This window comes from Apodemus sylvaticus, chromosome 7, assembly GCF_947179515.1.
Source record: "Apodemus sylvaticus chromosome 7, mApoSyl1.1, whole genome shotgun sequence".
Lineage (NCBI taxonomy): Eukaryota > Metazoa > Chordata > Mammalia > Rodentia > Muridae > Apodemus > Apodemus sylvaticus.
This window is the reverse complement of record NC_067478.1, coordinates 91,343,348-91,371,134: the sequence shown is the minus strand read 5'-3', so window position 1 is coordinate 91,371,134 and position 27,787 is coordinate 91,343,348. Positions and strand designations below refer to the sequence as shown.

The 27,787-nt window shown below is 36.6% G+C and overlaps 1 protein-coding gene and 1 pseudogene across 1 annotated transcript; both read left to right on the top strand.

Moving 5' to 3' along the window:
- Positions 1-9,431: 9,431 nt before the first annotated feature.
- Positions 9,432-10,382, top strand: LOC127689760 (olfactory receptor 147). The gene has a single exon (XM_052189372.1). The coding sequence runs from the start codon at positions 9,432-9,434 to the stop codon at positions 10,380-10,382; it is 951 nt and encodes a 316-aa protein (XP_052045332.1).
- Positions 10,383-18,099: 7,717 nt separating this feature from the next.
- On the top strand, positions 18,100-19,050 carry LOC127690027 (olfactory receptor 145-like; annotated as a pseudogene).
- Positions 19,051-27,787: the final 8,737 nt, after the last annotated feature.

Genomic DNA, 27,787 nt, shown 5'->3' with positions numbered 1-27,787 from the left:
TATAAAGCCTACTTGATCATGGTGGATGATCGTTTTGATGTGTTCTTGGATTCGGTTGGCAAGAATTTTATTGAGTATTTTTGCATCGATGTTCATAAGAAAAATTGGTCTGAAGTTCTCTTACTTTGTTGGATCTTTGTGTGGCTTTGGTATCAGCGTAATTGTGGCTTCTTGAAGGAATTGGGTAGTGTTCCTTCTGTTTCTATTTTGTAGAATAGTTTGAAGAGTATTGGTGTTAACTCTTCTTTGAAGGTCTGGTAGAATTCTGCACTGAAACCATCTGGTCCTGTGCTTTTATTGGTTGGAAGACTTTCTATGACTCCTTTTATTTCTTTAGGCATTATGGGACTGTTTAGATGGTCTAGTTAGTCCTAATTTAATTTTGGTATTTGGTATCTGTCAAGGAAATTGTCCATTTCCTCCAGATTCTCCAGTTGTGTTGAGTACAGGCTCTTGTTGTAAGATCTGATGATTTTTTGGATTTCCTCAGTTTCCGTTGTTATATCTCCCTTTTCATTTCTAAGTTTGTTAATTTGGATACTTTCTCTGTGCCCTTTGGTCAGTCTGGCTAAAGGTTTATCTATTTTGTTGATTTTCTCAAAGAACCAGCTCCTGGTTTTGTTGATTTTTTGTATGGTTCTCTTTGTTTCTACTTGATTGATTTCGGCCCTGAGTTTGATGATTTCCTGACTTCTACTCCTCCTGGGTGAAACAGCTTCTTTTTGTTCCAGGGCTTTCAGGTGTGTCATTAAGATGGTAATGTATGCACTCTCCATTTTCTTTTTGGAGGCACTCAGGGTTATGAGTTTTCCTCTTAGCACTGCTTTCATTGTGTCCCATAGATTTGGATATGTTGTGTTTTCATTTTCATTGTGTTCTAAAAAGTCTTTAATTTCTTTCTTTAATTCTTCCTTGACCAAGGTATCATTGAGTAGAGTATTGTTCAGTTTCCACGTGTATGTGGGTTTTCTGTTGTTTCTGTTGCTATTGAAGACCACTTTTACTCCATAGTGATCAGATAGGAGGCATGGGATTAGTTCTATATTCTTATATTTGTTGAAGTCTGTCTTGTGACCAATTATATGGTCGATTTTGGAGAAGGTACCATGAGGTGCTGAGAAAAAGGTATATTCTTTTGTTTTAGGATAGAATGTTCTATATATATCTGTTAAATCTAATTGGTCCAAAGCTACAATTAGTTTCATTGTGTCCCTGTTTAGTTTCTGTTTTCCTGATCGGTCCATTGAGGAAAGTGCAGTGTTGAAGTCACCCACAATTATTGTGTTAGGTGCAATGTGTGCTTTGAGCTTTAGTAAAGTTTTGTTTATGAATGAAGGTGCCCTTGCATTTGGAGCATAGATGTTCAGGATTGAGAGTTCTTCTGGTTGTATTTTTCCTTTGACCAGCAAGAAGTGTCCCTCAGAGTCTCTTTTGATGACTTTGGGTTGAAAGTCAATTTTATCTGATATTAAAATGGCTACTCCAGCTTGTTTCCTGAGAGCATTTGCTTGTAAAATTGTCTTCCAGCCTTTTACTCTAAGGTAGTGTTTGTCTTTGACCCTGAGGTGTGTTTCCTATAAGGAGCAAAATGTAGGGTCCTGTTTACGTATCCAGTCAGTTAGTCTGTGTCTTTTTATTGGGGCATTAAGTCCATTGATGTTAAGAGATATTAAGGAATAGTGATTGTTACTTCCTATCATTTTTGACGTTATTTTTTAAATTTGATTGCTTAACTTCTTTTGGGTTTGATGAAAGGTTACTATCTTGCTTTTTTCAGGGTGAAGTTTCCCTCCTTGTATTGGTTTTGTCCTCCTATTATCCTTTGTAGGGCTGGGTTTGTGGATAGATATTGGGTAAACTTGGTTTTGTCATGAAATATCTTAGTTTCTCCATCTATGGTGATTGAGAGTTTTGCTGGATATAGTAGTTTTGGTTGGCATTTATGTTCTCTTAGAGTCTGCATGAGATCTGCCCAGGACCTTCTAGCCTTCATAGTCTCAGGTGAAAAGTCTGCTGTGATTCTGATAGGTCTTCCTTTATATGTTACTTGGCCTTTTTCTCTTACTGCCTTTAATATTCTTTCTTTGTTTAGAACATTTGGTGTTTTGATTATTATGTGACAGGAAGTATTTCTGTTCTGGTCCAGTCTGTTTGGAGTTCTGTAGGCTTCTTGTATATTCATGGGCATCTCTCTCTTTAGGTTAGGGAAGTTTTCTTCCATAATTTTATTGAAGATATTTGCTGGCCCTTTAAGTTGTAAATCTTCACTCTCATCTATGCCTATAATCCTTAGGTTTGGTCTTCTCATTGTGTCCTGGATTTCCTGGATATTTTGGTTTACAAGCTTTTTGCATTTTGCATTTTCTTTAACTGTTGAGTCCATGGTTTCTATGGAATCTTCAGCATCTGAGATTCTTTCTTCTATCTCTTGTATTCTGTTGTTGATATTTGCATCTCTGTCCCCTGATTTCTTCCCAAGGCTTTCTATCTCCAAAGTTGTCTCCCTTTGAGTTTTCTTAGTTGTTTCTACTTCTGATTTTAGATCCTGTATGGTTTTGCTTAGCTCCTTCACTTGCTTGTTTGTGCTTTCCTGTAATTCTTTAAGAGATTTTTGTGTTTCCTCTTTCATGACCTCAGCCTGTTGACCAAAGTTCTCCTGTATTTCTTTAAGTGTTTTTTGTGTTTCCTCCTTATTGGCTTTTGTATTCTCCTGGATTTCTTTCAATGATTTTTGTGTTTCCCTTGCAAGGGCTTCTAACTTTTGATCCATTTTCTCCTGAATTTCTTTAAGTATGTCCTTCATGTGTTCCTGTACCAGCATCATGACCAGTGATTTTAAATCCAAATCTTGTTTTACTGGTGTGTTGGGGTATCCAGGACATGCTGGTAGAGGAGAATTGGGTTCAGATGTTGCCATATTGCCTTGATTTCTGTTAGAGACGTTCCTGCGTTTGCCTTTTGCCATCTAGTTCTCACTGGTGTTACTTGGTCTTGTCAGTGCTGGACTCACCAGTGCAAGCTGCCCCTTCCCAGTTGGCCTCTGGTGCACAGCTTACCCCCTGCACTGCCTGTAGACAGGGTGCTGCTGCCCAGGCTGTTCAGATCCAGAAGCAGGCACCCGAAGGCTCCTACTGGGGCCCACTGGATTCACTGGAGCACACCGACTTCTCCCAGCTGGCCGCCCGGAAGCCCTGCTAGCCCCTTGCAGGACCTGGAGATGTGGTGTCGTCGCCCAGGCTGATCTGGATCCGGAAGCGGAGAGAGTTGAGCTGAGGGCTTCTGCCTGAGGCCTTGCCTCAGATTGTGTCTGTGGACCAGATGGAGCCAGTGTGCACCCCCAGTGAGCGCTGATGGTGTATGCTGCTGTGACCTCCCCTGTGTTCCGCTCACTCCGCTGGGCAGCCGATCCCCAACGGGGCTGGCGCACACAAGGTTAGCCTGGCCGCCCAGGCCCTGAGTCCAGGCAAAAGACTGGGAGGCCAAGGTCTGAGCAAAGTTCCCCTAGGGCTATGACTGTTAATTGGGTCTGCCAGGTGACCAGGATGGCGGGTGGGCGCGCCCGCGCTCCCTGAAAGCGCTGGGAGAGTCTGCTGTGCTAACAACGTCCTGGGCGGGTTGACTCACAGATGGCCCACCAAGCCGACCAGTTCTTGGGGTCAGTCCTGTGCCTTTTGGGGCCTAGTCCCCCGCTTTGTTAGCCTCAGGCTATGCCTGTTAGGGCTCTGCCCACCAGAGCTCTCTGTCATCCTGCAGGCAAAATGGCAGCGGGCGCGCGCGTAGGCCCGGGCAAAAAACCTCCTGGCTGGGTTGGCACCCTGATGGCCCCCCGAACAGCCCAGGGCCTGGGTGCAGGTCAACGCCCGTCGGGCTCAGACCCCCGCGGTGTTGACCTTGGATTATGTTTATGTACCTCAGTCTGTCTGATGTTTCAAGATGGAGATGAGCCTCTCCTGACTCCTGTGCAAGGTTTCTGACAGGAGGAAGCTGGTCTCCCAGGAGTGTTTTCAATCTTGGGCTCAGAGGTAAACTTTCAACTTTCTCTCCAATAACTGTCTAGAGAAGGACCAACTAGAAGCACACAGGGCATGAGAACTGTGGAACATCTAGGACCTTATCCTTTTAGTCTCCAATTCCACCCTGCAGCTGGGGCAATTCCATGGCCCAATGACCACAGGCCCTGCCAGAAGAGAGCTGGTTTCTCAGGAGTGTTGACACAGGCTTACAGGTCCACAGGAGGGACAGTCTCCAGCCAGAGACAGCACAATGGTGAGAGGCAAGCTCAAAAAAGTTACCAAGAGAAATAAAGGCACCTGTCATCATCAGAACCCAGTTCTCCTGCCACAGCCATTCCTGGATACAACTTCATGCTAGAAAAGAACAATTTGGATTTAAAATCACATCTCATGATGATGATAGAGGACATTAAGGAGAACATAAATAACTCCCTTAAAGAAATACGGGAGAACAAAGGTAGAAGGTAAACAACTAGAAGCACTTAAACAGGAAACACAAAAATCCCTTAAAGAATTACAGGGAAACACAACCAAGCAGGTGAAGGGATTGAACAAAACTATCCATGATCTAAAAATGGAAGTAGAAACAATAAAGAAATCATGAAGGGAGAAATCTCTGGAGATAGAAAACCTAGGTAAGACATCAGGAAACATAGATGCAAGCATCACCAACAGAATACAAGAGATAGAAGAGAGAATCTCAGGTACAGAAGACACCATAGAAAACATTAACATAACAGTCAAAGAAAAGGCAAAATTCAAAAAAGCTCCTAACCCAAAACATCCAGGAAATTTAGGACACAATCAAAAGAACAAACCTAAGAATAATAGGAACAGAAGAGAGCAAAGATTCCCAACTTAAAGAACCAGTAAATATCTTCAACAAAATTATAGAAGAAAACTTCCCTAACCTAAAGAGAGAGATACACATGGAAATACAGGAATCCTACAAAACCCCAAAAAGAATGGACAAGATAAGAAATTCCTCCTGTCACATAATGATCAAAACACAAAATGTACACAAAAAAAGAGAATATTTAAAACATTAAGGGAAAAAAGTTGAGTATTTAGTCCATTGATACTAAGAAATATTAAGGAAAGCTGATTGTTGCCTCCTGTTATTTTTATTGTTAGAGGTGGAATTATGTTCATGTGGTTATATTCTTTGGAGTTTGTTAAAAGAATACTATGTTCCTGCTTTTTCTAGGGTGTAATTTCCCTCCTTCTTTTGGAGTTTTCCATTTTTTATCCTTTGAAGGGCTGAATTTTCTAAAACATACCGTGTAAATTTGTTAAAGGCAGACCTACCAGAATTATACCAGACTTCTTGCCAGACACTATGAAAGCAAGAACATCGTAGGCAGATGTCATACAGACCCTAAGAGAACACAAATGCCAGCCTAGGGTACTATACCCAGCAAAACTCTCAATTACCATAGATGTAGAAAGCAAGATATTCCATGACAAAAACATTTTGCTACATATAAGAAATACACCTCAGTGACAAAGACAGACACTACCTCAAAGTAAAAGGCTGGAAAACAATTTTTTAAGCAAATGGCACCAAGAAAAAAGCTGGAATAGTCATTCTAATATCAAATAAAGCCAACTTTCAACCTAAAGTTATCAAAAAGATAAGGAAGAACATTTCATATGCATCAAAAGAAAAAAATCTACAAAGAAGAACACTCGCTTCTGAACATCTATGCTCCAAATACGTAAATGAAACTTTACTATAACTCAAAGCACACATTGTATATCACACAATAATAGTGTCAGATTTCGACATCCCATTCTCATCAATGGACATATAATGGAAACAGAAACTAAATGGAGACACCGTGAAATTAACAGAAGTCATGAACCGAATGGATTTAACAGTTAGAACATTTTATCATAAAAAGGAAAAAAAGATAATACCTTCTTCTGAGCACCTAACCATACCTTCTGAAATGACCATATAATTGGTCACAAAAGAGGCCTCAACAGATCAACCGTCAAACCATCTCAACCATAAAACCCTGAGAAACATCTCCAGAGATCACAAGGTGTAGAAGTCCATCTATCATCCTGAAATTAGTCGTAGTGTAGAGATGATGATATGATTATTATTTGTCAGAAAATAAGATGATGATATTAGCCATATAGAAATATAATTTTTATGTGGCTGTTGTTCTATATTTGAATAATATTGTATCCTGGTTGTGGTTGGGTTAGTAGCAATATTTTCAGCATTGAGTTCCACAAATCTATGCAGAGACCTGTAAACTCACCCACATAAACCTACACCCCGTTGCACACAGTGTTCCTGAAAGCTGAACAATATTTGTGGTTTAGTTAATATCTAACCAATTTCAGTTTCTTAATTTTGCTATTGTTTTAACATTTCAATGTCACTATAAGCAGAAATTATGTGATAGAATTTCTATGTCTCTTTAAAAACATTATGTGAATTCCTATTTAATAATTTTAAGGACCTTGTTTTGTTTTTCTTTTCTCTTATCAATCTAAGAAATCAGCCCTTCAGTGCCCAAACACTCTGTATATGTTTACCAAGTCGTTCTTTTCTCCCTTCCCATTAAATCCACCCAACATGGTTGCATGACATCCCACAGACAGGTTGCAATAGTTTATCCCGTCATCAAAAATATTCTTTCTCATTTTAGAACTTATATTTAGTGTAATAAAATGTATCTCATTCATTAGTGTGTAAGCCTCTGTGTGTGTATGTTTGTGTGTGTGTATGTGTGTGTGTGTGTGTGTGTGTGTGTGTGTCTGTGTGTGTATGATTAGGGGAGTCACAATGTTTTCAGCTACTTAAAAAATATTCCCCTTTTATTGAAAGTTGACAAGTTTCAAATATCTATGTGGACCATTGTGAGCTATATTTGGTCAAAAGGGTACCAAAAAATGTTGAATCCTTACTATATTCTGTACATGAACACTGGTGGTTCCACTAAGTACAGTTAATTCATGAATTACAAATAGCACAGAAGCGCTGAATCTTATGTATTAACTACTTATTTAATTTTTGTTATTTACATTAATATAATTATAATATTGATAATATAAATAAAATTAATGAATAGACTATTAATGAAAGAAACATCTGTAGTAAATAAAAATTTAATGATGTACCTTAAAATATAGTTTTCAGAAATTTTAAATTTCTGCTTAAGCATGTTTAATTAACAAAGAGTTTGTAGGTAATGACATTCGAACATTAAATCTAGCAGTGTTTTCATGTAGTTTTAAGTTACAAGCCTTTACATTAAAATATATTCAGTGTATCAAGTTTTACTTAAAATATAAAAAATACATATCTTTTCACAAGTAAATCTTCATGTATATGTGGAAATTTGAAGTCATGTTTTTATGAAATTGTTGCTCATAAATATCAATCTTACTGATTTAACATTGTTCTATTATGGGTAAAGATTTATCTGAACAATGCAAGATAACTAAAGTGACTTGAAGTAAAGGACCATTCCAATTTTTTGTAATTTGTAAATTATCAATGCCTAAGAACAAATTAACTTATTTGACTGCCTGATATGTATATAATTCAACCCTGAGGTGCTCATCAATCAATGCATGTGTAAAGATTATGTGACATCATACACTGCATAGGTTTATTCCTTCTTTAATAAATATTATCGCAATTATTTTATTTCTGTGAAAAATTGAAAGAATTTAAAATCGACATGCTCTATGTGTGAATTACCGAGAATTACAAAGGGTACAGATGTGAATTGAGTACAATTAGTGTGGTTGAAGAGAAAAATATTGGAAAGATGCAAAATAGAAAGAGCAATATGAGGTGACTATGTTCAATGTTTATAAGATGCAACTCTTACTTTGCATAATAAATATAAAGTAAATTTACTAAAATAAGCATAACAAATAAAATTTACATTAATAAAATACAGATTTTTGTCTAAAACTAATTTACTTCATAGGCAGAATCAGTGAAAATGGTGTTAATTGTATTTACAACTTTGTAAGCATATACCCTGTGGACTAGATAATCCCTGGTGAAAATATTATGTGTACTATGACAAAGTGGGATTTAAACATAGATTTTGTTTTTTTCCCTTCCTACTTGATCACCATGGAGTGTTCCTTAGTGGGGACCTGTTCCTGGATTTCTAATCAGGTCTAAAAGTTTATAAGCCGTCTCTGTGTGCTCTATTTAAGTAGTGGCTCTGGAATGATATATGTGGATTTCCTTCACCAGATTTGCGAAAATGATTAGTTACAAGTGCTATTCATATCCCAGAGTGGATCTCAAATCATGAGACCTGTGCTATTACACTTCTACCACATAGGATTTTATGATGACATCTGGCCATCTTTAATTGGTATTTGATGCCAATTATATGTTCTGGATAGTGGAGGTAAGATATAGAAAGAGCTGTTGAAAAAATAAAAGGTAAGTTCATTCATTCCTATTCATGTATACAATTCCTTCTGTGTGTAAAAAAGAGAGGATTTATTACATTGAAAAACAAACAGCAAGAAAGAAAGAACAGAGCAGTAGTACAGTGCTCATATTCTGTTGTTACCTGTACTTATTTACTCTTTTTTGTATTGATTTCCTCTTGGGTCATATAGAAGATAAGCATAATATTTCGAGGTGACACATGAAATACAAAACTACCATAGCAGGGAGTGGGTACTTATTTTAAACAAAATACTAAAGCACCATGTACAGAAAGGATTTATATATAATGAGTATATAGTTTGAAAATTAAAATATGTATCATTAATGAAACCCAAACACACATTCATTACTATTTTCTCTTTCATACCTTTGTAAGCCTTTGAAAGCAAAACCTTTATCCCTCTGTGAAGTTGGGATAGAGTAGAAGAAAATATGAAGAAACAGAAAGAATATAATTAGATATTTTATTATTAAAAAGATAAATCTTGAGCTACTATGGATATCATCTAAACCTGTTATCAATTATTAGCTTCATTGAGTCTTTTTGTAAGTGCAGTGGAAACCTCACACACTGTGAGGAATGAATCTGTATGACTGATGCTCTACCAGAATTCACTGTTTATGTACATCAAGGAAGAACTAGGATGTAATGCAACTAAGGAATGTGAGTTGAAGGACCAGACTGAAGAGACTGTTTTTTTGTAAATGAAATCCCACTACCTAAGTTAATTAATGAATGAACATGCTTTCAAGGCACACTACCTCAATACTTTGAGGGAAGGATAGAAGAATATTATTGTAGTATTCAGATTATAAAAAAAAAAGTATGAGATAACTCTGATTTGCTTTAATGGGAGAGTATAATATATTCAGCTGACAAAGCATAACATTAATCAATTGTGCTAAATTCTGCTGATGGTAAAATTGTGGAACTGGTCCATGCATTAATAATTGTTTTCTCTTCTAGATTTTAAATGGTAAGCATGCTGACTGGAAATGGTTCCTCTGTGACAGAATTTGTCCTTGCTGGTTTGACAGATCGTCCAGAGCTCCAGCTACCTCTCTTTTACCTGTTTCTAATAATCTATATAATCACAGTAGTGGGGAACTTTGGCTTGATCACCCTGATTGGCCTCAATCCACACCTGCACACCCCTATGTACTATTTCCTCTTCAACCTCTCCTTCATTGATCTTTGCTACTCTTCTGTCTTCAGTCCCAAAATGCTGATGAACTTTGTCTCTGAGAAGAATTCCATCTCCTATGAGGGGTGCATGACTCAGCTGTTTCTCTTTCTCTTTTTTGTCATTTCTGAATGCTACATGTTGACCTCAATGGCCTATGATCGCTATGTGGCCATCTGTAATCCACTGCTCTATAAGGTCACCATGTCCCCTCAGGTCTGTACTGTGATATCTTTTGCTGCTTATGGGATGGGGTTTGCTGGATCCTCTGCCCACACAGGCTGCATGCTCAGACTTACCTTCTGCAATGCTAATGTCATCAACCATTACTTGTGTGACATTCTCCCTCTCCTCCAACTTTCCTGCACCAGCACCTATGTCAATGAGGTCGTGGTTCTCATAGTTGTGGGTATTAACATCACAGTCCCCAGCTTTACCATCCTCATTTCCTATGTTTTCATCCTTGCCAACATTCTAAACATCAAATCCACACAAGGAAGATCAAAAGCCTTCAGCACCTGTAGCTCTCACATCATGGCGATTTCTCTTTTCTTTGGATCAGCTGCATTCATGTATCTTAAATACTCTTCTGGATCTATGGAACAAGGAAAAATATCTTCAGTTTTCTACACTAATGTTGGGCCTATGCTCAACCCCATGATCTATAGTTTGAGGAACAAGGATGTTAAGATGGCATTAAGGAAATCACTGGTTAAGTTTCAGAGAAAAGACAGGTTGTAATTGGAATCAATAATCCTATAAAAAATTGGAGGATCTAAATTTTTGTTGCTATTTTAATTGAAGAGCTTTTAAATGTCAATGTGTGGGTTGGTAAACTTTCTTTACAAAATATGGAAAATTTCATTTTGTTTCTGGAACTCTAGCATACTTAACAGCTTATTTAAATGATTGAGTGATATCATATAAGCGATGCAATAAATACACAGGCAATTTTCATTGTTATTCCGTAATCTCTTTCCTAGGCTATTTCTCAACTCCAAAAGAAAAGTGGTATCTTCTTTTCTTTTATATTACAAAACATGGAAAACTTTGACATGTAAAACTCAAAATGATAAATAGTAGATGCTTTCTCATTTTGTAGTAGAATCATAGTTACCAAAATTATAGGGAACTATGTAGATGACAGCAAGAAGAAGGCAGATCATGTACATTGTTTTAGTCAGGTAAATTACATTCGTGTCCAATACACTGTACAGTGTGACTCTTGTTAACCATTTTTATATTTTAAATTTGTAAAATAAAAGCTTGTGCTGAGAATATTAATTATATTGTATGATCTGACATAATAATTATGTCAGTTGATGATTTTTTATTTTATTCTATTTACTCACTACATAGTAGACATCTATTGTTTAGCATAGTTTCTCATATACAGAATATATGGGATTTTATATTCAATTTCAAATAAAATCAGAAAAACTCATCAATGACATACATGACTTCTAATTAGTATTGCCAGAGTTGATAACATTTAAATACAGAACCTGATGACTTGTGCTTCAGAACAATTACATATTTTCATTAGTAATTTTAGATATATTTTTAGTATATTTAATAAAAAATAAATTGTATCTTCTGAAATATTTTAAATTTTGGATAAATTTTATAAATATTTATAGTTTGTAAATTATGTTTGAAGACTGGAGATTCACCCTCAGCTGTTACTTATCTTCACTTGATGCTCAACTCTGGCTTCCTTCCTAGTAAGCCTGGCTAGCTGGGATGTGAGCTGCTAGGAATTCTTTTTTTTTTTTTTCTTTATTGATATATATTTTTGTTTACATTTCAAATGATTTCCCCTTTTGGGGGGAAAATACCATAACTCCTCTTCCCTCCCCCTGTTCCTCCATCTACCCCTTCCCACTTCTCTGTTCTGGTATTCCCCTATACTGTTGCATTGAGTCCTTCCAGAACCAGAGGCCACTCCTCCATTCTTTTTGGACATCATTTAATATGTGGATTATGTCTTGGGTATTCAAAGTTTCTAGGCTAATATCCACTTATCAGTGAGTGCCTATACCATGATTAATCTTTTGAGACTGTGTTACCTCACTTAGTATGATGTTCTCCAGCTCCATCCATTTGTTTAAGAATTTCATGAATTCATTGTTTCTAACGGCTGAATAGTACTCGTTGTGTAAATGTACCACATTTTTTGTATCCTTTCCTCTGTTGAAGGACACCTGGGTTCTTTCCAGCTTCTGGCTACTATAAGTAGGGCTGCTATGAACATAGTGGAGCATGTGTCCTTATTGCATGCTGAAGAATCCTCAGGGTATATGCCCAGGAGTGGTATAGCAGGATCCTCAGGAAGTGTCATGCCCAGTTTTCTGAGGAACCGCCAGACTGATTTCCAAAGTGGTTGCACCATCTTGCAATCCCAACAGCAGTGGAGGAGTGTTCCTCTTTCTCCACATCCTCGCCAACACCTCCTGTCTCCTGAATTTTTGACCTTAGTCATTCTGACTGGTGTGAGGTTAAATCTCAGGGTTGTTTTGATTCTCGTGTCTCCACTTCCCACAAGTTCAGCACATTACAGATGCTTGACAGCAGCAGTACAACCTTACATAGGTTTAGAAGATACAACCTAGGCTACCAGGCTCAGGTAAAAAGCACTTTGACAAACAGCCATCTCTCCAGATCAAACACAAAAAAATTCATCAATGTGCTGTATGACTGATATCTTATTCTATGAGTTTGTCACAAAATATAATTCTTAAATCTTATAAGACAAAAGCTAGCAGGTCCGTTAATAATTTATAAAATATAAAGAGAATTGTAGTTGTCTTAAAAAAACAGCATTGCAGAAAATTAGTAAATTATCTGTGTTTGTAAGAGGTTATGTCGCAATAATCTAGGACCAGGGTTTCAGATACAGTAGTGGATAAGAAGCTCATTTACTCATTCTGCTAACGAACACTATGAAGAGCGAGGGTCTCAGAATTAGGCATCTAACTTTTATGTATAAGAATCTTCAACTACACTTTTTAGTTTTTGTCTCTTCTACTTTGTACTGTCTACGTGCTAAATAAACATTTAGTAGGTTGACTGAAGATGACCCAATGTATCACTGAAGTTCTGATACTTTCCAATCATTTTTCTAAATTTACCTTTGAATATTTTATTGATTTTTCAAGTTTGCTCAATGTTTTTTTAATGTTTAAACTGTTAAACACTAGCTTCCTATGCATTTTCCACATGATTCTTAATTACTAGAATGAATTTAGATTCATAGAAAAATATTCAAGATAGGAGAAGTAAGGCAGATAAATTTCACATACATTTTCTCTATTGTTATTCTATATTAGTGTATATATTTATTGATAATTAGTGAAGTAATATTAATATATTATTAAAGTATATGTATTATTCAGACTTATTTGAGATTGTTATTTATTTACTATCTGTCTATCTATCAACTATCTATCTACTTAGTATTGACTAGAACATTCTCTGTTACCTGTTATTCTGGTCTGAACTTACGATATTCCTTTAATCCTACTGCTGGATTATAGTCATACATACAGGCATACTATCCCATTATGCTTTGATTTTGTTTGTTTTTATTTCACATTCCTTATCTGTTTCAGGCTCACAAATAGAACATCACATTTAGTTCACTTGGTGAATTTTCATTTAGCTTACTGGTGTTTGTACGTGTGGTTGGTTGATTTGAGCATCTTTGCTATTTAGTCAGGCTTGTTGAACTTAGCTTTCTGAGTGCTAGGATTACAGCCCTGTATCAGGCTCTCATTATGTTCCTCATTGGCAGTTTCTAAACTTTGCATATTACAGATGAATTTGAAGACATTGAGGAGTCCTCTTAACACTATGTTATATAAAATGTTATCACGGTAGTTGCTATTTTATTGGGGAGGTAAACAAGCTATTTTAGTCAGCATATAAAATGAGTTTCACAACATTATTATGTGTAAGTTGTAGGGTCTTGCTTATATTCATGATCATCCCCTCTCCCCATCCACTGTTCTCCACTCTCTCAGGTTCATTTTTTCCCCATCTGGTAAATATCCCTTTAAACTTCAATGACACATATGTATGTTCATATATGTGAATATATTGTATGCATAATTATAATTAATTATATATTATTATTAATTAATTATTCCATATTTTCCTATGGAAGATAATGTGATATTTTGTCATTATTCTTCTCATCACCCTCTGTTGCTGCCTAATTTCTCTTTGTAAATGCCTGTCTCTCCTGTCATATTTCCTTATACAATTTTATATTTTATTATATGGAATATAATGAATATTTTATTTAAATATTTAAAATTCAGATTCTGCAGATAAGTAAAAAATATATAATATTTTTATAATTCTGGCTTGCATTCTTTAAAAAATATATTTGTAGTTTCATTCATTTTCTTCAGATGACATTTCATTCTTTTTATTCCTGAATAAAACACCATAGTGTACATTTGTTACATTTTTATTTTTTATAATATGTACCTGGACAAGTTTTATTTTATTTTTATTATTTTATATTTTAAATTACCATACAAGATAATATTCTTCTTTACAACATTTTGATAAATGCGTATAGTTGGACATTGTTTTTAATCACTGCTCCTTCCCCAGTACTGACAAATCTCCCAAACGCACTGCTTTACTTCCCACACAAAGACCCCCTTCTAAATTGCATTGCTTTCATTAAATCTAGATCTTCACATTGATTTCACTTCTCAGATTCACATCTTTTTCTTTCATTCTTTTCTTGGCATATATTAATTCTACATAATGATGAGAATCACGCACATTGCCATTCATATATGTTGTCATTCTATTATGTAGCTTTCCTGTATCCTACCTTTTTTTCCTGTACCTTATCTCGGATAGGCTTACTTCTTTCAAATTGTACAGATAAGTATATTATAATATCTAGAATCTAAAAGTGAAAGAAATGTGGTATTTTTCTTTCAAGGCGTCCATATTATTTCTGCTGTGATGATCTTCAGTACATTCACTTCCTATCAGTAGCACAACTTCATTTTACTTTATTGTGTGTTGAATACACAGAAGTCCAGCCATCAGAACTCCCCTCTCCCATTGGCCATTTTAATTAACATGCCAGTCACAGCTAATCAACTCATCCTAATACAAGGTTTCTCCTTTTACCTTTATAAACTGACATTTGGCTATGGGACACATTTGTCTCTTCTCTATCTAGAGGCAGTCTTCTGTCTCTCTGGGACAAATATTCCTTACTCCTCTTGCTTTGTCCTCATTTTTTCTTCTCCCTTGTCTTTTTTTTTTCCTGTCTTTGTCTTTTATTCCCTGTTCTTTCCCCCTCTGGGGCAAATCAACCTACTTTGTGCTGAAAACTTCTTATTGGTCTGCCTTGGGCAGATACCAGCCCCTTCAACTGCTATAGATTATTATGTGAGTAGCTAAGGGAGACTTATTATTTTTTTCCCTCCAGTAATATCCAAAGTACCTTTAAGCACCAGAATAATAGTAGGAAGTAAAACATCTACTTGGACAACACCTGAATTTCCTCATGTTCAATGCTATAATCAAATGGTATCCTCAGCAATATATAGGTCTTAACTTACAGGTTTTGGAGGATAACAAGTAAGTTTCTTCTTGTCTCTATTCAAGGCAGTCCCAATTACCCTCTCAAGGCTCAGGGATCTATGCAGAAGTGAAAGAAGAAAGACTGTGAGAACCAGAGCCAGATGACTCCAAGGAAAGAGTGCCTTCCAGATATGTGAGAACAGATATACATATGAACTTATAAAGACTGTTGTGACATGTACAGAAATACAACTTGTAAAAGTTCAAACCAGAGAAAAATCTTTGCACCAAGAAAGGAAACTGGACAGGTAGTCTAACCCTGGACTAAGAAGCTGTCTGAAATTGGTACATGCTAGGAAATGGAAAATCATTTTTCTCCAATGCAGTAACATTCTAGGTCATGCCTCATTTCTAGGAGTAGTTGACTAACACAAGCTTCATGTTTTTCTGTCTGTTTTGGTTTGGATTAGTATTATTTTGTTTTGATTTTCAATTTTTGAGGATTCTCTTAGATAGAGAGAGAGAGGGAGAGAGAGAGAGTAATTTTTATGAAAAAATATACAAAGAACTAAAAACAACCAAAAATTAAAAAACACAAAAGTAAGAAAGCCTAAACATTTAGTAAACTAACAAACCAAATATAATATTGGCTTTGGAATTGAACAGGAAGTTCTTTAAAACAAAAACAACTTATAAACAAATCTTCCCCAAATACTTTAAAAAGTGTCCTATGTCATTTGCTACCACATGAATGTAAATTAAAAACTACTTTAATAATATATCTTATTCCATTCACACTGCTAGTCATCGGGAATACAAATGTGGACATGGATGTAGGAAAGGGGTACCCTTTGTACAATGCTGACATACAGTGTACACTAATGTGGCCAATGTGGAAATAAATTTGCAGTACCCACAAACTATAAATAGCTCCACCATGTGGGCCAGCTATGAATCTGGGTATGTTCATATCCACTCTGTTAACAAGAGCTACAAAAAGGATGTAGATACCCATCAAGCAATGAAAAGGTAATAGAAACACAATAGGTATACTCAGTGGAATATTACTTAGCCATTAAGAAAAATGAAATTGTAAAACTTGATTTTAAATGGATGAAACTAGAAAATTATATAGAGAGCAAAAACAATCATATGTAGGTGCTATCTCAAATGTCCTGTTTTATGTATTTAGCCTGGAGAATAGGCAAAGTCAGGAAGGTAGTAACAGTATGTGAAAGCCCAGATTTAGTGTGGTAGCTGTTCATAAGTTTCCTATGCCTCAGGGGATAACTCACTCCAATAAATATATGGGTAGTAATATGTGTTCTGAGTGAGCATGTTACAGGGTTAAAAGAATGTCATCATAAGAAAGGTAAAAGGGGTTTAATTTAGCTTATAATCCCCAAAATGATAAAGTATACCATTGCAAGTATGACATAGAATTTTGTCAGAAGCAGTAAACAGAATCATCATACTGTCATGCACAAATAGGAAAGAGAGGGAGAGAGATAGAAAGTATATTAAGTGTGACTGGGCTAAAACCCCTCAAACCAGCCTTAAATAACATACTTATTACAGTACATCTCTACCTTTAAAAGTTTCATGACATCCCTAGGAGCACCACCAGTGGAACCAAGTTTTGTCATATGTGAGTATACTTGAGACATTTTTCATTTAAATTATAGTATAAGTGCATACTATCTGTACTTTCTATGTACACACACACACACACACACACACACACACACTTTCAGGTAGTGACAGTAGCTAGAAAGACTCATCTGTGGAAATAAGCAATGTCTTAGTTAATTCCCTATTCCCTGGAATATGCTCATTTGATATGGAATTTAAAAATGAATATAAAGTGCTGTGATTCCATGAAGCAAAATTAATTGAAGTGAACATGTATGTAAATACAGAAGAGTTAATTCTGTATAGTGTTTCCCCTGGAGAAGCATTTTAAATCAGGTCCCTAGGATTTGCAGTGTCAAAATCCTCTTGGGCCATATTGGCAGGTGGCTCTTTTGGCATCAGTAGATGCTACTTCTCTCCCCCAGGCTAGTGAGGATTCTCTGGGCAAAGTCTCTCCATCAGTTATAATCAGTAACTAATGATTTCTCAGAGCCTTTGAAAGCAAAGTGTATGTTCTAGATCTCTCACTAAAACATTTATTCCTAACTAAATGATGAGCATTGTCTTTTTCCTCAACATATAACCTAGATCAGTAGCTATCACTGTTACTGCAATGGAAGGGAAGAAAGTGAAGAAGATCCTTTGTTGAAGTTCCCATCCGAAAAGGTGAACTTTTTTTGATTTTTGAAACCTCTGCTAAGGGAGTCAAGACATATCATGTCTTTGATATGCCTCATCTTCTCATCTGATACCACCATGGAGTCTGAGTTAGGAGCTAGGCAATCAAGGTAGAAATTAAGCAGAGATGCTGAAGCTGTTTGCTCCTTATCCTACAGAAATTTATATTTAATATACACATCTTAATTTATTAAATATTAGTCCTATAAAACATTAAAATACCTTATTATTTATGTGTTTATATGTGTGCATGTATATATTTCACAGCTTTAATGTGAAGATAAGAGGAATATTTCCAGCAACTGATTCCCTCTTTTTCTGGATCCTAGGGACCAAACTGAGGTTATCACATTTGGAGGCAAGTGCTGTTTACTGTCACTCTGGGCCACTATTCACATTTATAGATTTCCTTATTTTTGTAAAAGTATACGTATGGAAATGTGAATTAAAAACAAGTACAGGGACTGATAGGTTTGAGAGTAATTTTCCATTCTGACTCTTAATATTATTATAGAGGGTCTATGTATTATAGAGCTAGAAAAATCTGGGATATCATCTTAATGTTCCTACTTCTTTCATTCTCACAGATATGACCTGAGGAGGAATGGCCTCTGGCAATGAATCTTCTACAGTGAAGGAGTTTATCCTGCTGGGATTGACACAACAGCCAGAGCTCCAGCTGCCTCTCTTCATCCTCTTCCTGGGAATTTATGTGGTCTCCATGGTGGGAAACCTGGGCTTGATTGTTCTGATTGTTTTGAATCCTCACCTGCACACCCCCATGTACTACTTTCTCTTCAACCTTTCCTTCATTGATTTCTGCTACTCCTCTGTCATAACCCCCAAAATGCTGGTGAGTTTTGTGAAGCAGAACATCATCTCTCATGCTGAATGCATGACTCAACTCTTCTTCTTTGCCTTCTTTGTTATTGATGAATGTTGTATTTTGACAGCGATGGCCTATGACAGATATGTGGCCATATGTAAGCCATTGCTTTATAAGGTTACCATGTCCTATCAGGTCTGTTTCATGATGACAATGAGTGTGTATACGATGGGGTTTGTGGGTGCCATAGCCCACACAATTTGCATGCTGAGACTCACCTTCTGTGGTGCCAACATCATTAATCATTACATGTGTGACATACCCCCTCTCCTGAAGCTCTCCTGCACAAACACCTCTATCAATGAGCTGGTCGTTTTCATTGTTGTGGGGGTCAATGTGATAGGACCCACATTGATAATCTTCACTTCTTATACGTTGATCATTTTTAACATTTCCCATATCCGTTCCACAGAAGGCAGGTCCAAGGCTGTTAGTACCTGTAGTTCTCACATAATCGCTGTTTCTATTTTCTTTGGAGCCTCAGCATTCATGTACCTTAAGCCTTCTCCTGTTGGATCTGTGGGTGAAGATAAAGTATCCACTGTTTTCTACACCATTGTTGGCCCAATGTTGAACCCTTTCATCTACAGTTTGAGAAACAAGGATGTCCACATTGCTCTGCATAAGACTTTGAAGAAAAGCATGCTTATCTAGATAGAAATTGTTTTCCTTCTAGATGAAGATCTTACTTGTTTCATGTGATGTATCAAGTTATAGAGGGAATCCTAAGAAGGTGAAATGAAATTCCAACTATTTGGTAATACAGAAAATTAATTACGAAAAACAGTTCACAGATTAAGGCAATGTGAAAAACAGGATGCATCATTCATTCTTTAAAAATTTTAAATAATTAGTAAGCTGAATAAACCCTTTACTTCCACAAAAAATAAAAATTAAATAATTAAATGAATTCTGAATTTTCAATAAATTAATACAATAAACTGAAATTGTAAATATTCAGTTGTTAATTCTCTAGCTTACGTTTTGATTTTCTAATTTCTGCTTTCTGTTTTGTCTTATTATAAAGCTTAGGATTATCACAAACTTCTTATTCTTTTGTATTATCCTTCTGATTGCTGAGCTATAAGCAGGAATTTGCCACTGTATATGATTTATGTGGATTTGAGTAGAAGAAGTTCTGAGTTAATAAATCCAGGAATGAAAAGACAGTGACTTTTGTTTTCTTTTTTCTTTTTTTTATTGGATATTTCATTATAATATATCTAGATTCTGTAGAACTGTGATGGACAACATAAATTTGGAGGTCTTAGGGCAATTCATTTCCTAATTTAGAAAACCTCTGTTTCATGTTGAACAAGTTTCTGTTAGGAGAGATTTCTTTCTTTCTCTGAAAGAAGAGGAAAAATGTGATTTTCCATGTTAGTGTTCCTTTAAATTCAAGGAAATTTGGAAAAGTAAAGTCAGATTTTCTTGCCCAGAAAATGCAATAGCAATTTTATTGGACAAAATAAATGCACGTATATCTATGTACATGTCTTAAATGCAGAATGAAAATTTATGTGACCCATGAAAAATAATTTATAAATGGTGCTTATGCATTAAGAGTTTATAAGGTAAAAGAGGAGTGCTGTTAAAAGAAAAGAATAAGTCATATGACTTTAATCACATAAAGAACTACATTTATTTCACTGTTTTGAAGTACTGTCTAATTTGTCCATACCATTCGGTTATGTTAAGCATTCCATAGCTAATTTGAAGGGAAATATATTTTACAATCTACCTTTAAAACTAGTGGGTTGCCAGTCTTTGCATGCCAGGGCAACTACTTTCCAAGTATTTGCATTTGAACTCTAGAGCAGACGCGGGTTTTAGGCTCTGAGCTACATCAGGTAGGAATCAAAATGAAAGCTTCTTTGATTTGATCATTTTACAAATGTGATATAAGTGTCCCAACATGGAAGGATGGCTGAAATTATAAACATGTGACTAGATTTGGCTATAAATTCTCTTAGGTTTTTTGCTCTGTATCCCCATGGACTTAGCTTCTAAAATACAAATGTTTCACAGATTAAATAATGTCATATATTTAAATAGAATTGCCCTGTTTCATCTTGTATAAGTTTTATTGTACGGTTTCTCAGCTGAAGATTATTGCCATGTAATATTCTTGAGATGAATAAGATTTTCATAAGCATTGCTTCTTGGCATTTTGGCTAAGATCAAGTGAAGATCTTCATACACCATCATTTCTCACCATTGCAGTTGGCTTATTGGGAGTTCTGAAATAGCTGTTATTGTGTAAACATTATCATAGCTAGTAAAGTTACCATTGAAATTTAGTCAGAAAAATTGGTAACACATGGAATTATTAAGATCCTTGCCACTGGAGATTTTATTTATGTAAATTATCTAATCAATATGGACTAGGTGTATAGATTAAGTAACTTTAATTGAAACATGTAACATAAAACCAGGCATGGTGGCACAAATCTTTGATCCTAGCTCTCAGGAGCCAGAGGTAGGCTGATTTCTGCAAGGTTGAGGCTAGCCTATCTACGGAGCAAGTTCAGGATAGCTAGGGCACTATATCATATTAACATGTTTATATGTGATACACACACATGCAGACACACATACACACACAAACACACACATACAAACACACACACATTAGCTGATCAAAAACAAGACCTATGGACATGCCAAAGCAAATGGGAATGAGGAAAAGCCCACAAGGCTTTAACTTTGCATAAAGAACTATATGCACCTGAGGAAATGTGGGAGAGAGAAAAGTGGTCTTCCCAGGGAAGAGATATGAATTGTTTTTCCAGCAACAAGTGGTCAGCCCTGGAAATATAAATATAAGTATCATTATACAGACAAATAAGGTTATATTTAAGAGTATATATGCATACACATATATCTTCAAGCAATAATAATTAGCACAAAAAGGCTAGCATTTGAAGGACACAAAGGAAGATTATATGGAAGTGTTTGGAGTGAGAAAAAGGGAAGGAGACACCTTATAATTATATTATAAACTAAAAAATATATCAGGAGCAGAGCAATGGGTCAGCCATTCAGAACACCTGATGGTCTTTCAGAGGACCTAAGTCCTAGGTTTAGTTCACAGAACCCACCGGTCAACTCAAAAGATTTTTTATTAGATATTTGTTTATTTACATTTCAAATGTCATACCCTTTCCCAATTTCCCTCTGAAAACACCCTATCTCATCCCCACTCCCCCTACTCACCAACCCACCAACTCCTGCTTCCCTGTCCTGAAATTCCCATATACTGGGGCTTCGATCCTCCTCAGAACCAAGGGCCTCTCCTATCTTTGATGTCCAACAAGGCCATCCTCTGCTACATATGCAACTGGAGCTATGGATCCCTCCATGTATATTCTTTAGTTGGTGGTTTAGTTCCTAGGGTCTCTGGGGGTACTGGTAGTTTCATATTGTTGTTTCTCCTACAGAGCTACAAACTCCTTCAGCATCTTCAGTCCTTTATCTTCTTTGGGATCCAATGCAATCTTCTGATCTTATAGTTTGCCAGGCATGTATCTTGTATACATACCCATATTTAGACACACAGTTCATTCACATAAAATAAGAAACTCTTTAAATACTTCAACTACAAAACAGCAATGATATACAAAGTATATAGACAGAAGGACATAGAGAAAACAATAGTTGTATATTTTAAAGTAATTAATTTATTTTATTAATAGGAAGAACATTTACTTATATATTTATTTAATCATTTATTATTATTTTATTTATTTAAATATGTATTTATTTATTTATTTATTTATAGTTGAATAACAATAAAATGTTCTATAAAATCTGGAAATCAGGACACACAAATGGTGAAGATCTGCCTTATTTTGTTCCTGAGGAACATGTGAAATGGCTATTGGGAGTTGCCTGCTGATAAAGGAGAAGTGGTCACTGTCCTTTAGGGACATGGCCACTGGTATGCTGCTTATGCCCCAGGGGATAACCACATACTCATGTAATTATAGGTAATACCAATTAGAAAAAAGGTTATTCATAGCAATAGAAAAAAGACATGAAGTTGGGAAGATGGTGGGAAGGGGCACTAGGATAATTTAGACAAAGGTAATGCTCGATGAATATGATAAATACATATTGAAGGACTGTACATGAATGTAAGAAACTTTAAAAGAATAAAATAGTTTTAAAGTAAAATAATGATTTTGGATTAAAATTCATGTACATGACTACTTCCTTTTAATTCTTTCTTACATGGCAGTGTCTAGAAATGTGTAATGTTTTTGACTAAATATATTAAATTAAATATAAGTGCATACAATTTCAGTATATCATTGGCAACTTTATTTTTTTAATGATACAAAATAGGATAATATCTTTCACATATAGTGCCACTGGTCTTTCAAGGAAATTAAATGTCATTGTTTTTTCTTCATTAATAATGGTTAATATAAGTATAACACTTGTTGTAAACTGGCATCATCTAAATATGGTCATTAACATAAGAATTATTTTAAAATGATGTTTATAGGGTAAGCTCTACTCTAATATGATTAGTGTATTTATAAGTAGAGGAAATGTGAATTTAGACAACGGCATTCATGCACAAAATAAGATCCTTCTGAGGACACAGTTAAGGGTAGTAATCTCTAACCCATGTGCTTTTTAATCATAAAAACCTGTGCACATACTGATTCTGGCTCCCAGAGATGTAAGGAAAAACAATTCCAATGTTTTGGGCTCTCAGTCTACCCTATTCTATCCTTGTGTTTTTAGCAGCAGCACTAAATTGTATATATGTGCTTTCACAAATACTGAGAAAAACAAGACAGTTAAAACAGAAGACAAACTTCAAACTTTGGAAGAACTGTTTATTAATTGGATTGTTTTTTTATTTTCCTTTGAAAACTGGCACACAGTATTATTACAGAGTGATAATTTGATATATGTTTTTAAACTAAAAGACAAGTTGAAGCACAAGTATGAGGTAAAAAAAGTTTTATTTGAACCAAAATGAATTAATCAGCCATTGAGAAAATGAAAATTTGACTTCCTCAAAAACCTTCTTTTGAAGTGATATCTGAGAGGGTGGGTTTATAGAAAATCAATTGACAGAACTGTCAAGAAGCATTTCATGAGACTGCCAACTAGTCTGCTCCACAAAAAACAACATATCCTGAGAAATCCCAGAAGATCCTCTGTACTCAGAACATTTGATAAGAAGCCACCCGAAGTCCTACAGCTGCCTCTGGGAGCCTAGTGGACTGTGAAACACATCACCCCCCCCCCACACACACACACACACACACCCCGGACCACTGAATACCACTCCCTTTCTGCCTAGTTCTTTCTACTGGGACAGACTGCTAGCTAGTCTGCTCCCCAGAAGACACCATAGCCTGAGGTATCCCAGAAGATCCACTGCACACAGAGCATTTGACAGGGTGTCCATAGGCACTTAGGTTCAGATGCACTTAGGGCATCTGAAACCACAGCTGGAGACTTCACAGGAGATCTGCTGCACTCAGGGGCAATTGGGCAACCTACATTACAGTCTGAAGACTTCTTAGGGGCTTGGTGGCATAGAGGGCAATTGACTTAAGAGACTGAGAGCCTTCCTGGAGTTCTGCTGTACACAGGGAAACAGAAAACACAGACCATAGCCCCCTCCCTTACCACCCTCTGATCCCACCCTTGATACACACACTCGAAGAACAGCTTTGATGCAAACCAAAATGACCCTAACATTCTACCTTACACCAATCAAAATTCTTGGCTAAGTTCAAAACCACAGGGAACAACACATGTTGGTAAAGATGTGGAGAAAGAAGAACACTCTTCCATTGATATTGGGATTGCAAACTGTTAGAACTACTCTGAAAATCAATCTGGAGGTTCCTCGGAAAATTGGAAGTAGATATACCTGAAGACCCAGCAATTTCAATCTTGGGAATATACCCAAAAGACTCCCCACCATGCCAGAGAGGCATGTGATTCTCTGTGTTCATAGTGGCCTGCTTTGTGATAGGCAGAAGCTGGAAACAATCCAGATGCCCCAAGACAGAAAAATGGATGCAGAATATGTAGTTCATTTACACAGTGGAATACTACTCAACTATTGAGAACGAGGACATCCTGAGTTTTGCAGGCAAATGGATGGAACTAGAAAATATCATACTGAGTGAGGTAATTCAGACCCAAAAGGACATATATGGTATGTACTCACTAATGGGTGGGTATTAGCCAAAAAACAAAGTACAGAATACCCAAGATACAGTCCACAGAACTCAAAAGGTCTACAAGCTGAAGGGCCCAAGTGAGGACACCTCAGTAGCACATGGGAGGATGAAGAAAGCAACCAAAATTGTGGAGGGAGAAACATGGAGGGGAAAGGGAACAGGAGGGGAGAGGGATACATGATCTTGTATTAGGTAGATGGAAATAACTGAAACCCTGAAGGCCAACAGAAAGAATGAAAACAGGCAACCTCAGGAGATAAGAGGTTGGGGGTACCCTCCAGAATGTACTAGAGACCTGGGAGGTGAGAGACTCTCATGACTCAAAGGGAGGGACCCTATATGAAATGCCCTACAGTGGGGAAAGGGTACTTGAAAAAAAGCCCACCTCCTTCAGAAAGACAGGGCATCAAGTGAATGATGTGTTGCTATCCGACAGTCAATATTCTGACCCATAAATTGTTTCCGTCTGAAAGAACTGTAGGTATGCAAATGGAGAAGAGCCTGAGGAAAAGAAGATCCAGCAACAGGCCCAAAGTGAGATCCAGCTCGAAGGAGGTCCCATGCATTGACACAATTACTGAGGCCATGGAGCATTCACAAAGTTGACCTATCATTACAGCCCTCTGAAAAACCCAACAAGCAGCTGAAATAATCAGACACAGATATTTGCACCCAACAAATGGACATATGTTGCTGAACCCTGTGGCTGAATTAGGGAAAAGCTGGAAGAGGCTGAGGAAGAGGGAAACCCTGTCGGAGGACCAGGAGTCTCAATTTACCTGGAGGCCAGAGATCTCTCAGATACTGGATCACCAACCAGGCAGCACACACCAGCTGGTATGAGGACCCCAACACTTATACAACAGAGGACTACCACATCTTGGTTCAGTCAGAGAAAATGCAGCTAATCCTCATGAGACTGGAGGAACCAGGGAGTTTAGAGGTCTAGTGCATATGGAGGGGCATCCTTGTTGGAGACACAGGGGTGGAGAGGAAGTATGAGATGCTCAACAGTTGGAGGGTGGACTGTGAGGGGAATAATATCTGGAATGTAAAAAAAAACTGGAAAAGAATAAATTAATTAAATAAAAAAAAGAAGTATCGCAGAAGCCAGAGGCTGACCACCAGTTCCTTTCTTACATTTCAGGTAAGAACTGTAATAAGCAGAAAAGTGATTTTACCCACAATATTTATTATCTTTATTGTACCTTGACTTACTCAAGAAATTACCAGGCTAAGTGAGAATGATATAGGTGATCAGTATGTAATACTTCATGAGTCCATGGACTAATAAATTATGACTTTATTCTGGTGACATTTTAAGACATTCCTTTCTTGTTTTCTACTTTTAGTATATATATTTCCGTCTTCCTTGCTAAACCATTAGATCACATCCCTAAAGCTAGCCACTGAGGTCTATTCCCATATTTGGATGCTTCATTATGCCTGACTAAAACTCCAAGTCCAGCTACCAAAGTATCATGCTCCAGCAATCAAAATTCATTATTTAGCTAAGATGTGCAGTCAAGACTTAAAAACTCATCTGAACAGAGATGACTCCCTTTTCTCCTTAAAAACTGCTTCTATGGAAACACTTGCTACAGACTTTACCTGACATAGAGGTACCCCCAACCCCACCACACACACACACACACACACACACACACACAAACATACACACACATGCACACACACACACACACACACACACACACACACACACACACACAGCTTGCTCCTGTGGGGAAATAAATCTTCTTTGTTGTTTTTGTTCTTAGTGTTTTATTGCTGTGAGAAGAGATAATGACCATGGAAATTCTCATAAAGGAAACCATTTAACTGATAATAACTTACACTTTCAATGCTTTAGTATTGTCATGATGGAAAGTACAGCAGTATAACAGCAGAAATGCCAATTTATAATTTTACATCTTAATCCACATACAGTAAAAGTGGAAACTAAGACACATTGGCAAGACTTTAGCTTATTAGTCCAATAAACCTTCCCTTACTGTGACACACTCATTCTAACAAGTCTACACCTTAATCGAACAAGGCCACACCTCCTAATAGTGCCACATTGTAAGCAAAAGATTTAAAAGGAATAGAATATGGGGGGTATCCCTGCTAAAAACCACTGCATTCAAGTCTTTGGCATTCTTAACCTTGTAGCCATGCATTGAGTCTTTCTTCAAATGTACCCATAATTTAAAACATGCTCAAATTTGTTTATTTTTTTCTTTTTTAAATTTTCTATATTCTTTGTTTACATTCCAAATGATTTCCCCTTTCCCAGTTCCCCCCTCCCCATAAGTTCCATAAGCCTTCTTCCCTCCCCCTGTTCCCCACTCAACCCCCTCCCACTACTCTGTTCTGGTAATCCCCTACAATGCTACATCAAATGATTTGATATGTGAATTGTGTATTAGGTATTCTGAGCGTCTCGGCTAATATCCACTTATCAATGACTGCATTCCATGTGTGTTCTTTTGTGAATGGGTTACCTCACTTAGGATGACATTTTCCAGTTCCAACCATTTGCCTAAGAATTTCATGAATTCATTGTTTTTAATTGCTGAATAGTATTCCATTGTGTAAATATACCACATTTTCTGTATCCATTCCTCCATTAAGAGACATCTGGGTTCTTTCAAGCTTCTGGCTATTATAAATAAGGCTGCTATGAACATAGTGGAGCATGCGTCCTTATTGCATGCTGGGGAATCCTCTGGGTTTATGCCCGAGAGTGCTAAAGCAGGGTCTTCCGAAAGTGTCATGCCCAGTTTTCTAAGGAACCACCAGACTGATCCAAAATGGTTGTACCAGTTTTCAATCCCACCAACAGAGGACGACTGTTCCTCTTTCTCCACATTCTTACCAACACCTGCTGTCTCCTGAGTTTTTAATCTTAGCCATTCTGACTGGTGTGAAGTGAAATCTCAGGGTTGTTTTGATTTGCATTTCTCTAATGACTAATGATGTCAAACATTTCTTAAGGTGCTTCTTAGCCATTTGAAGTTCTTAGGTGAAAATTCTTTGTTTAGATCTGTACCACATTTTCTAATAGGGTTATTTGGCTCTCTAAAGTCTAACTTCTTGAGTTCTTTGTATATATTGGATATTAGTCCTCTGTCAGATGTAGGGTTGGTGGAGATCTTTTCCTAATTTGTAGG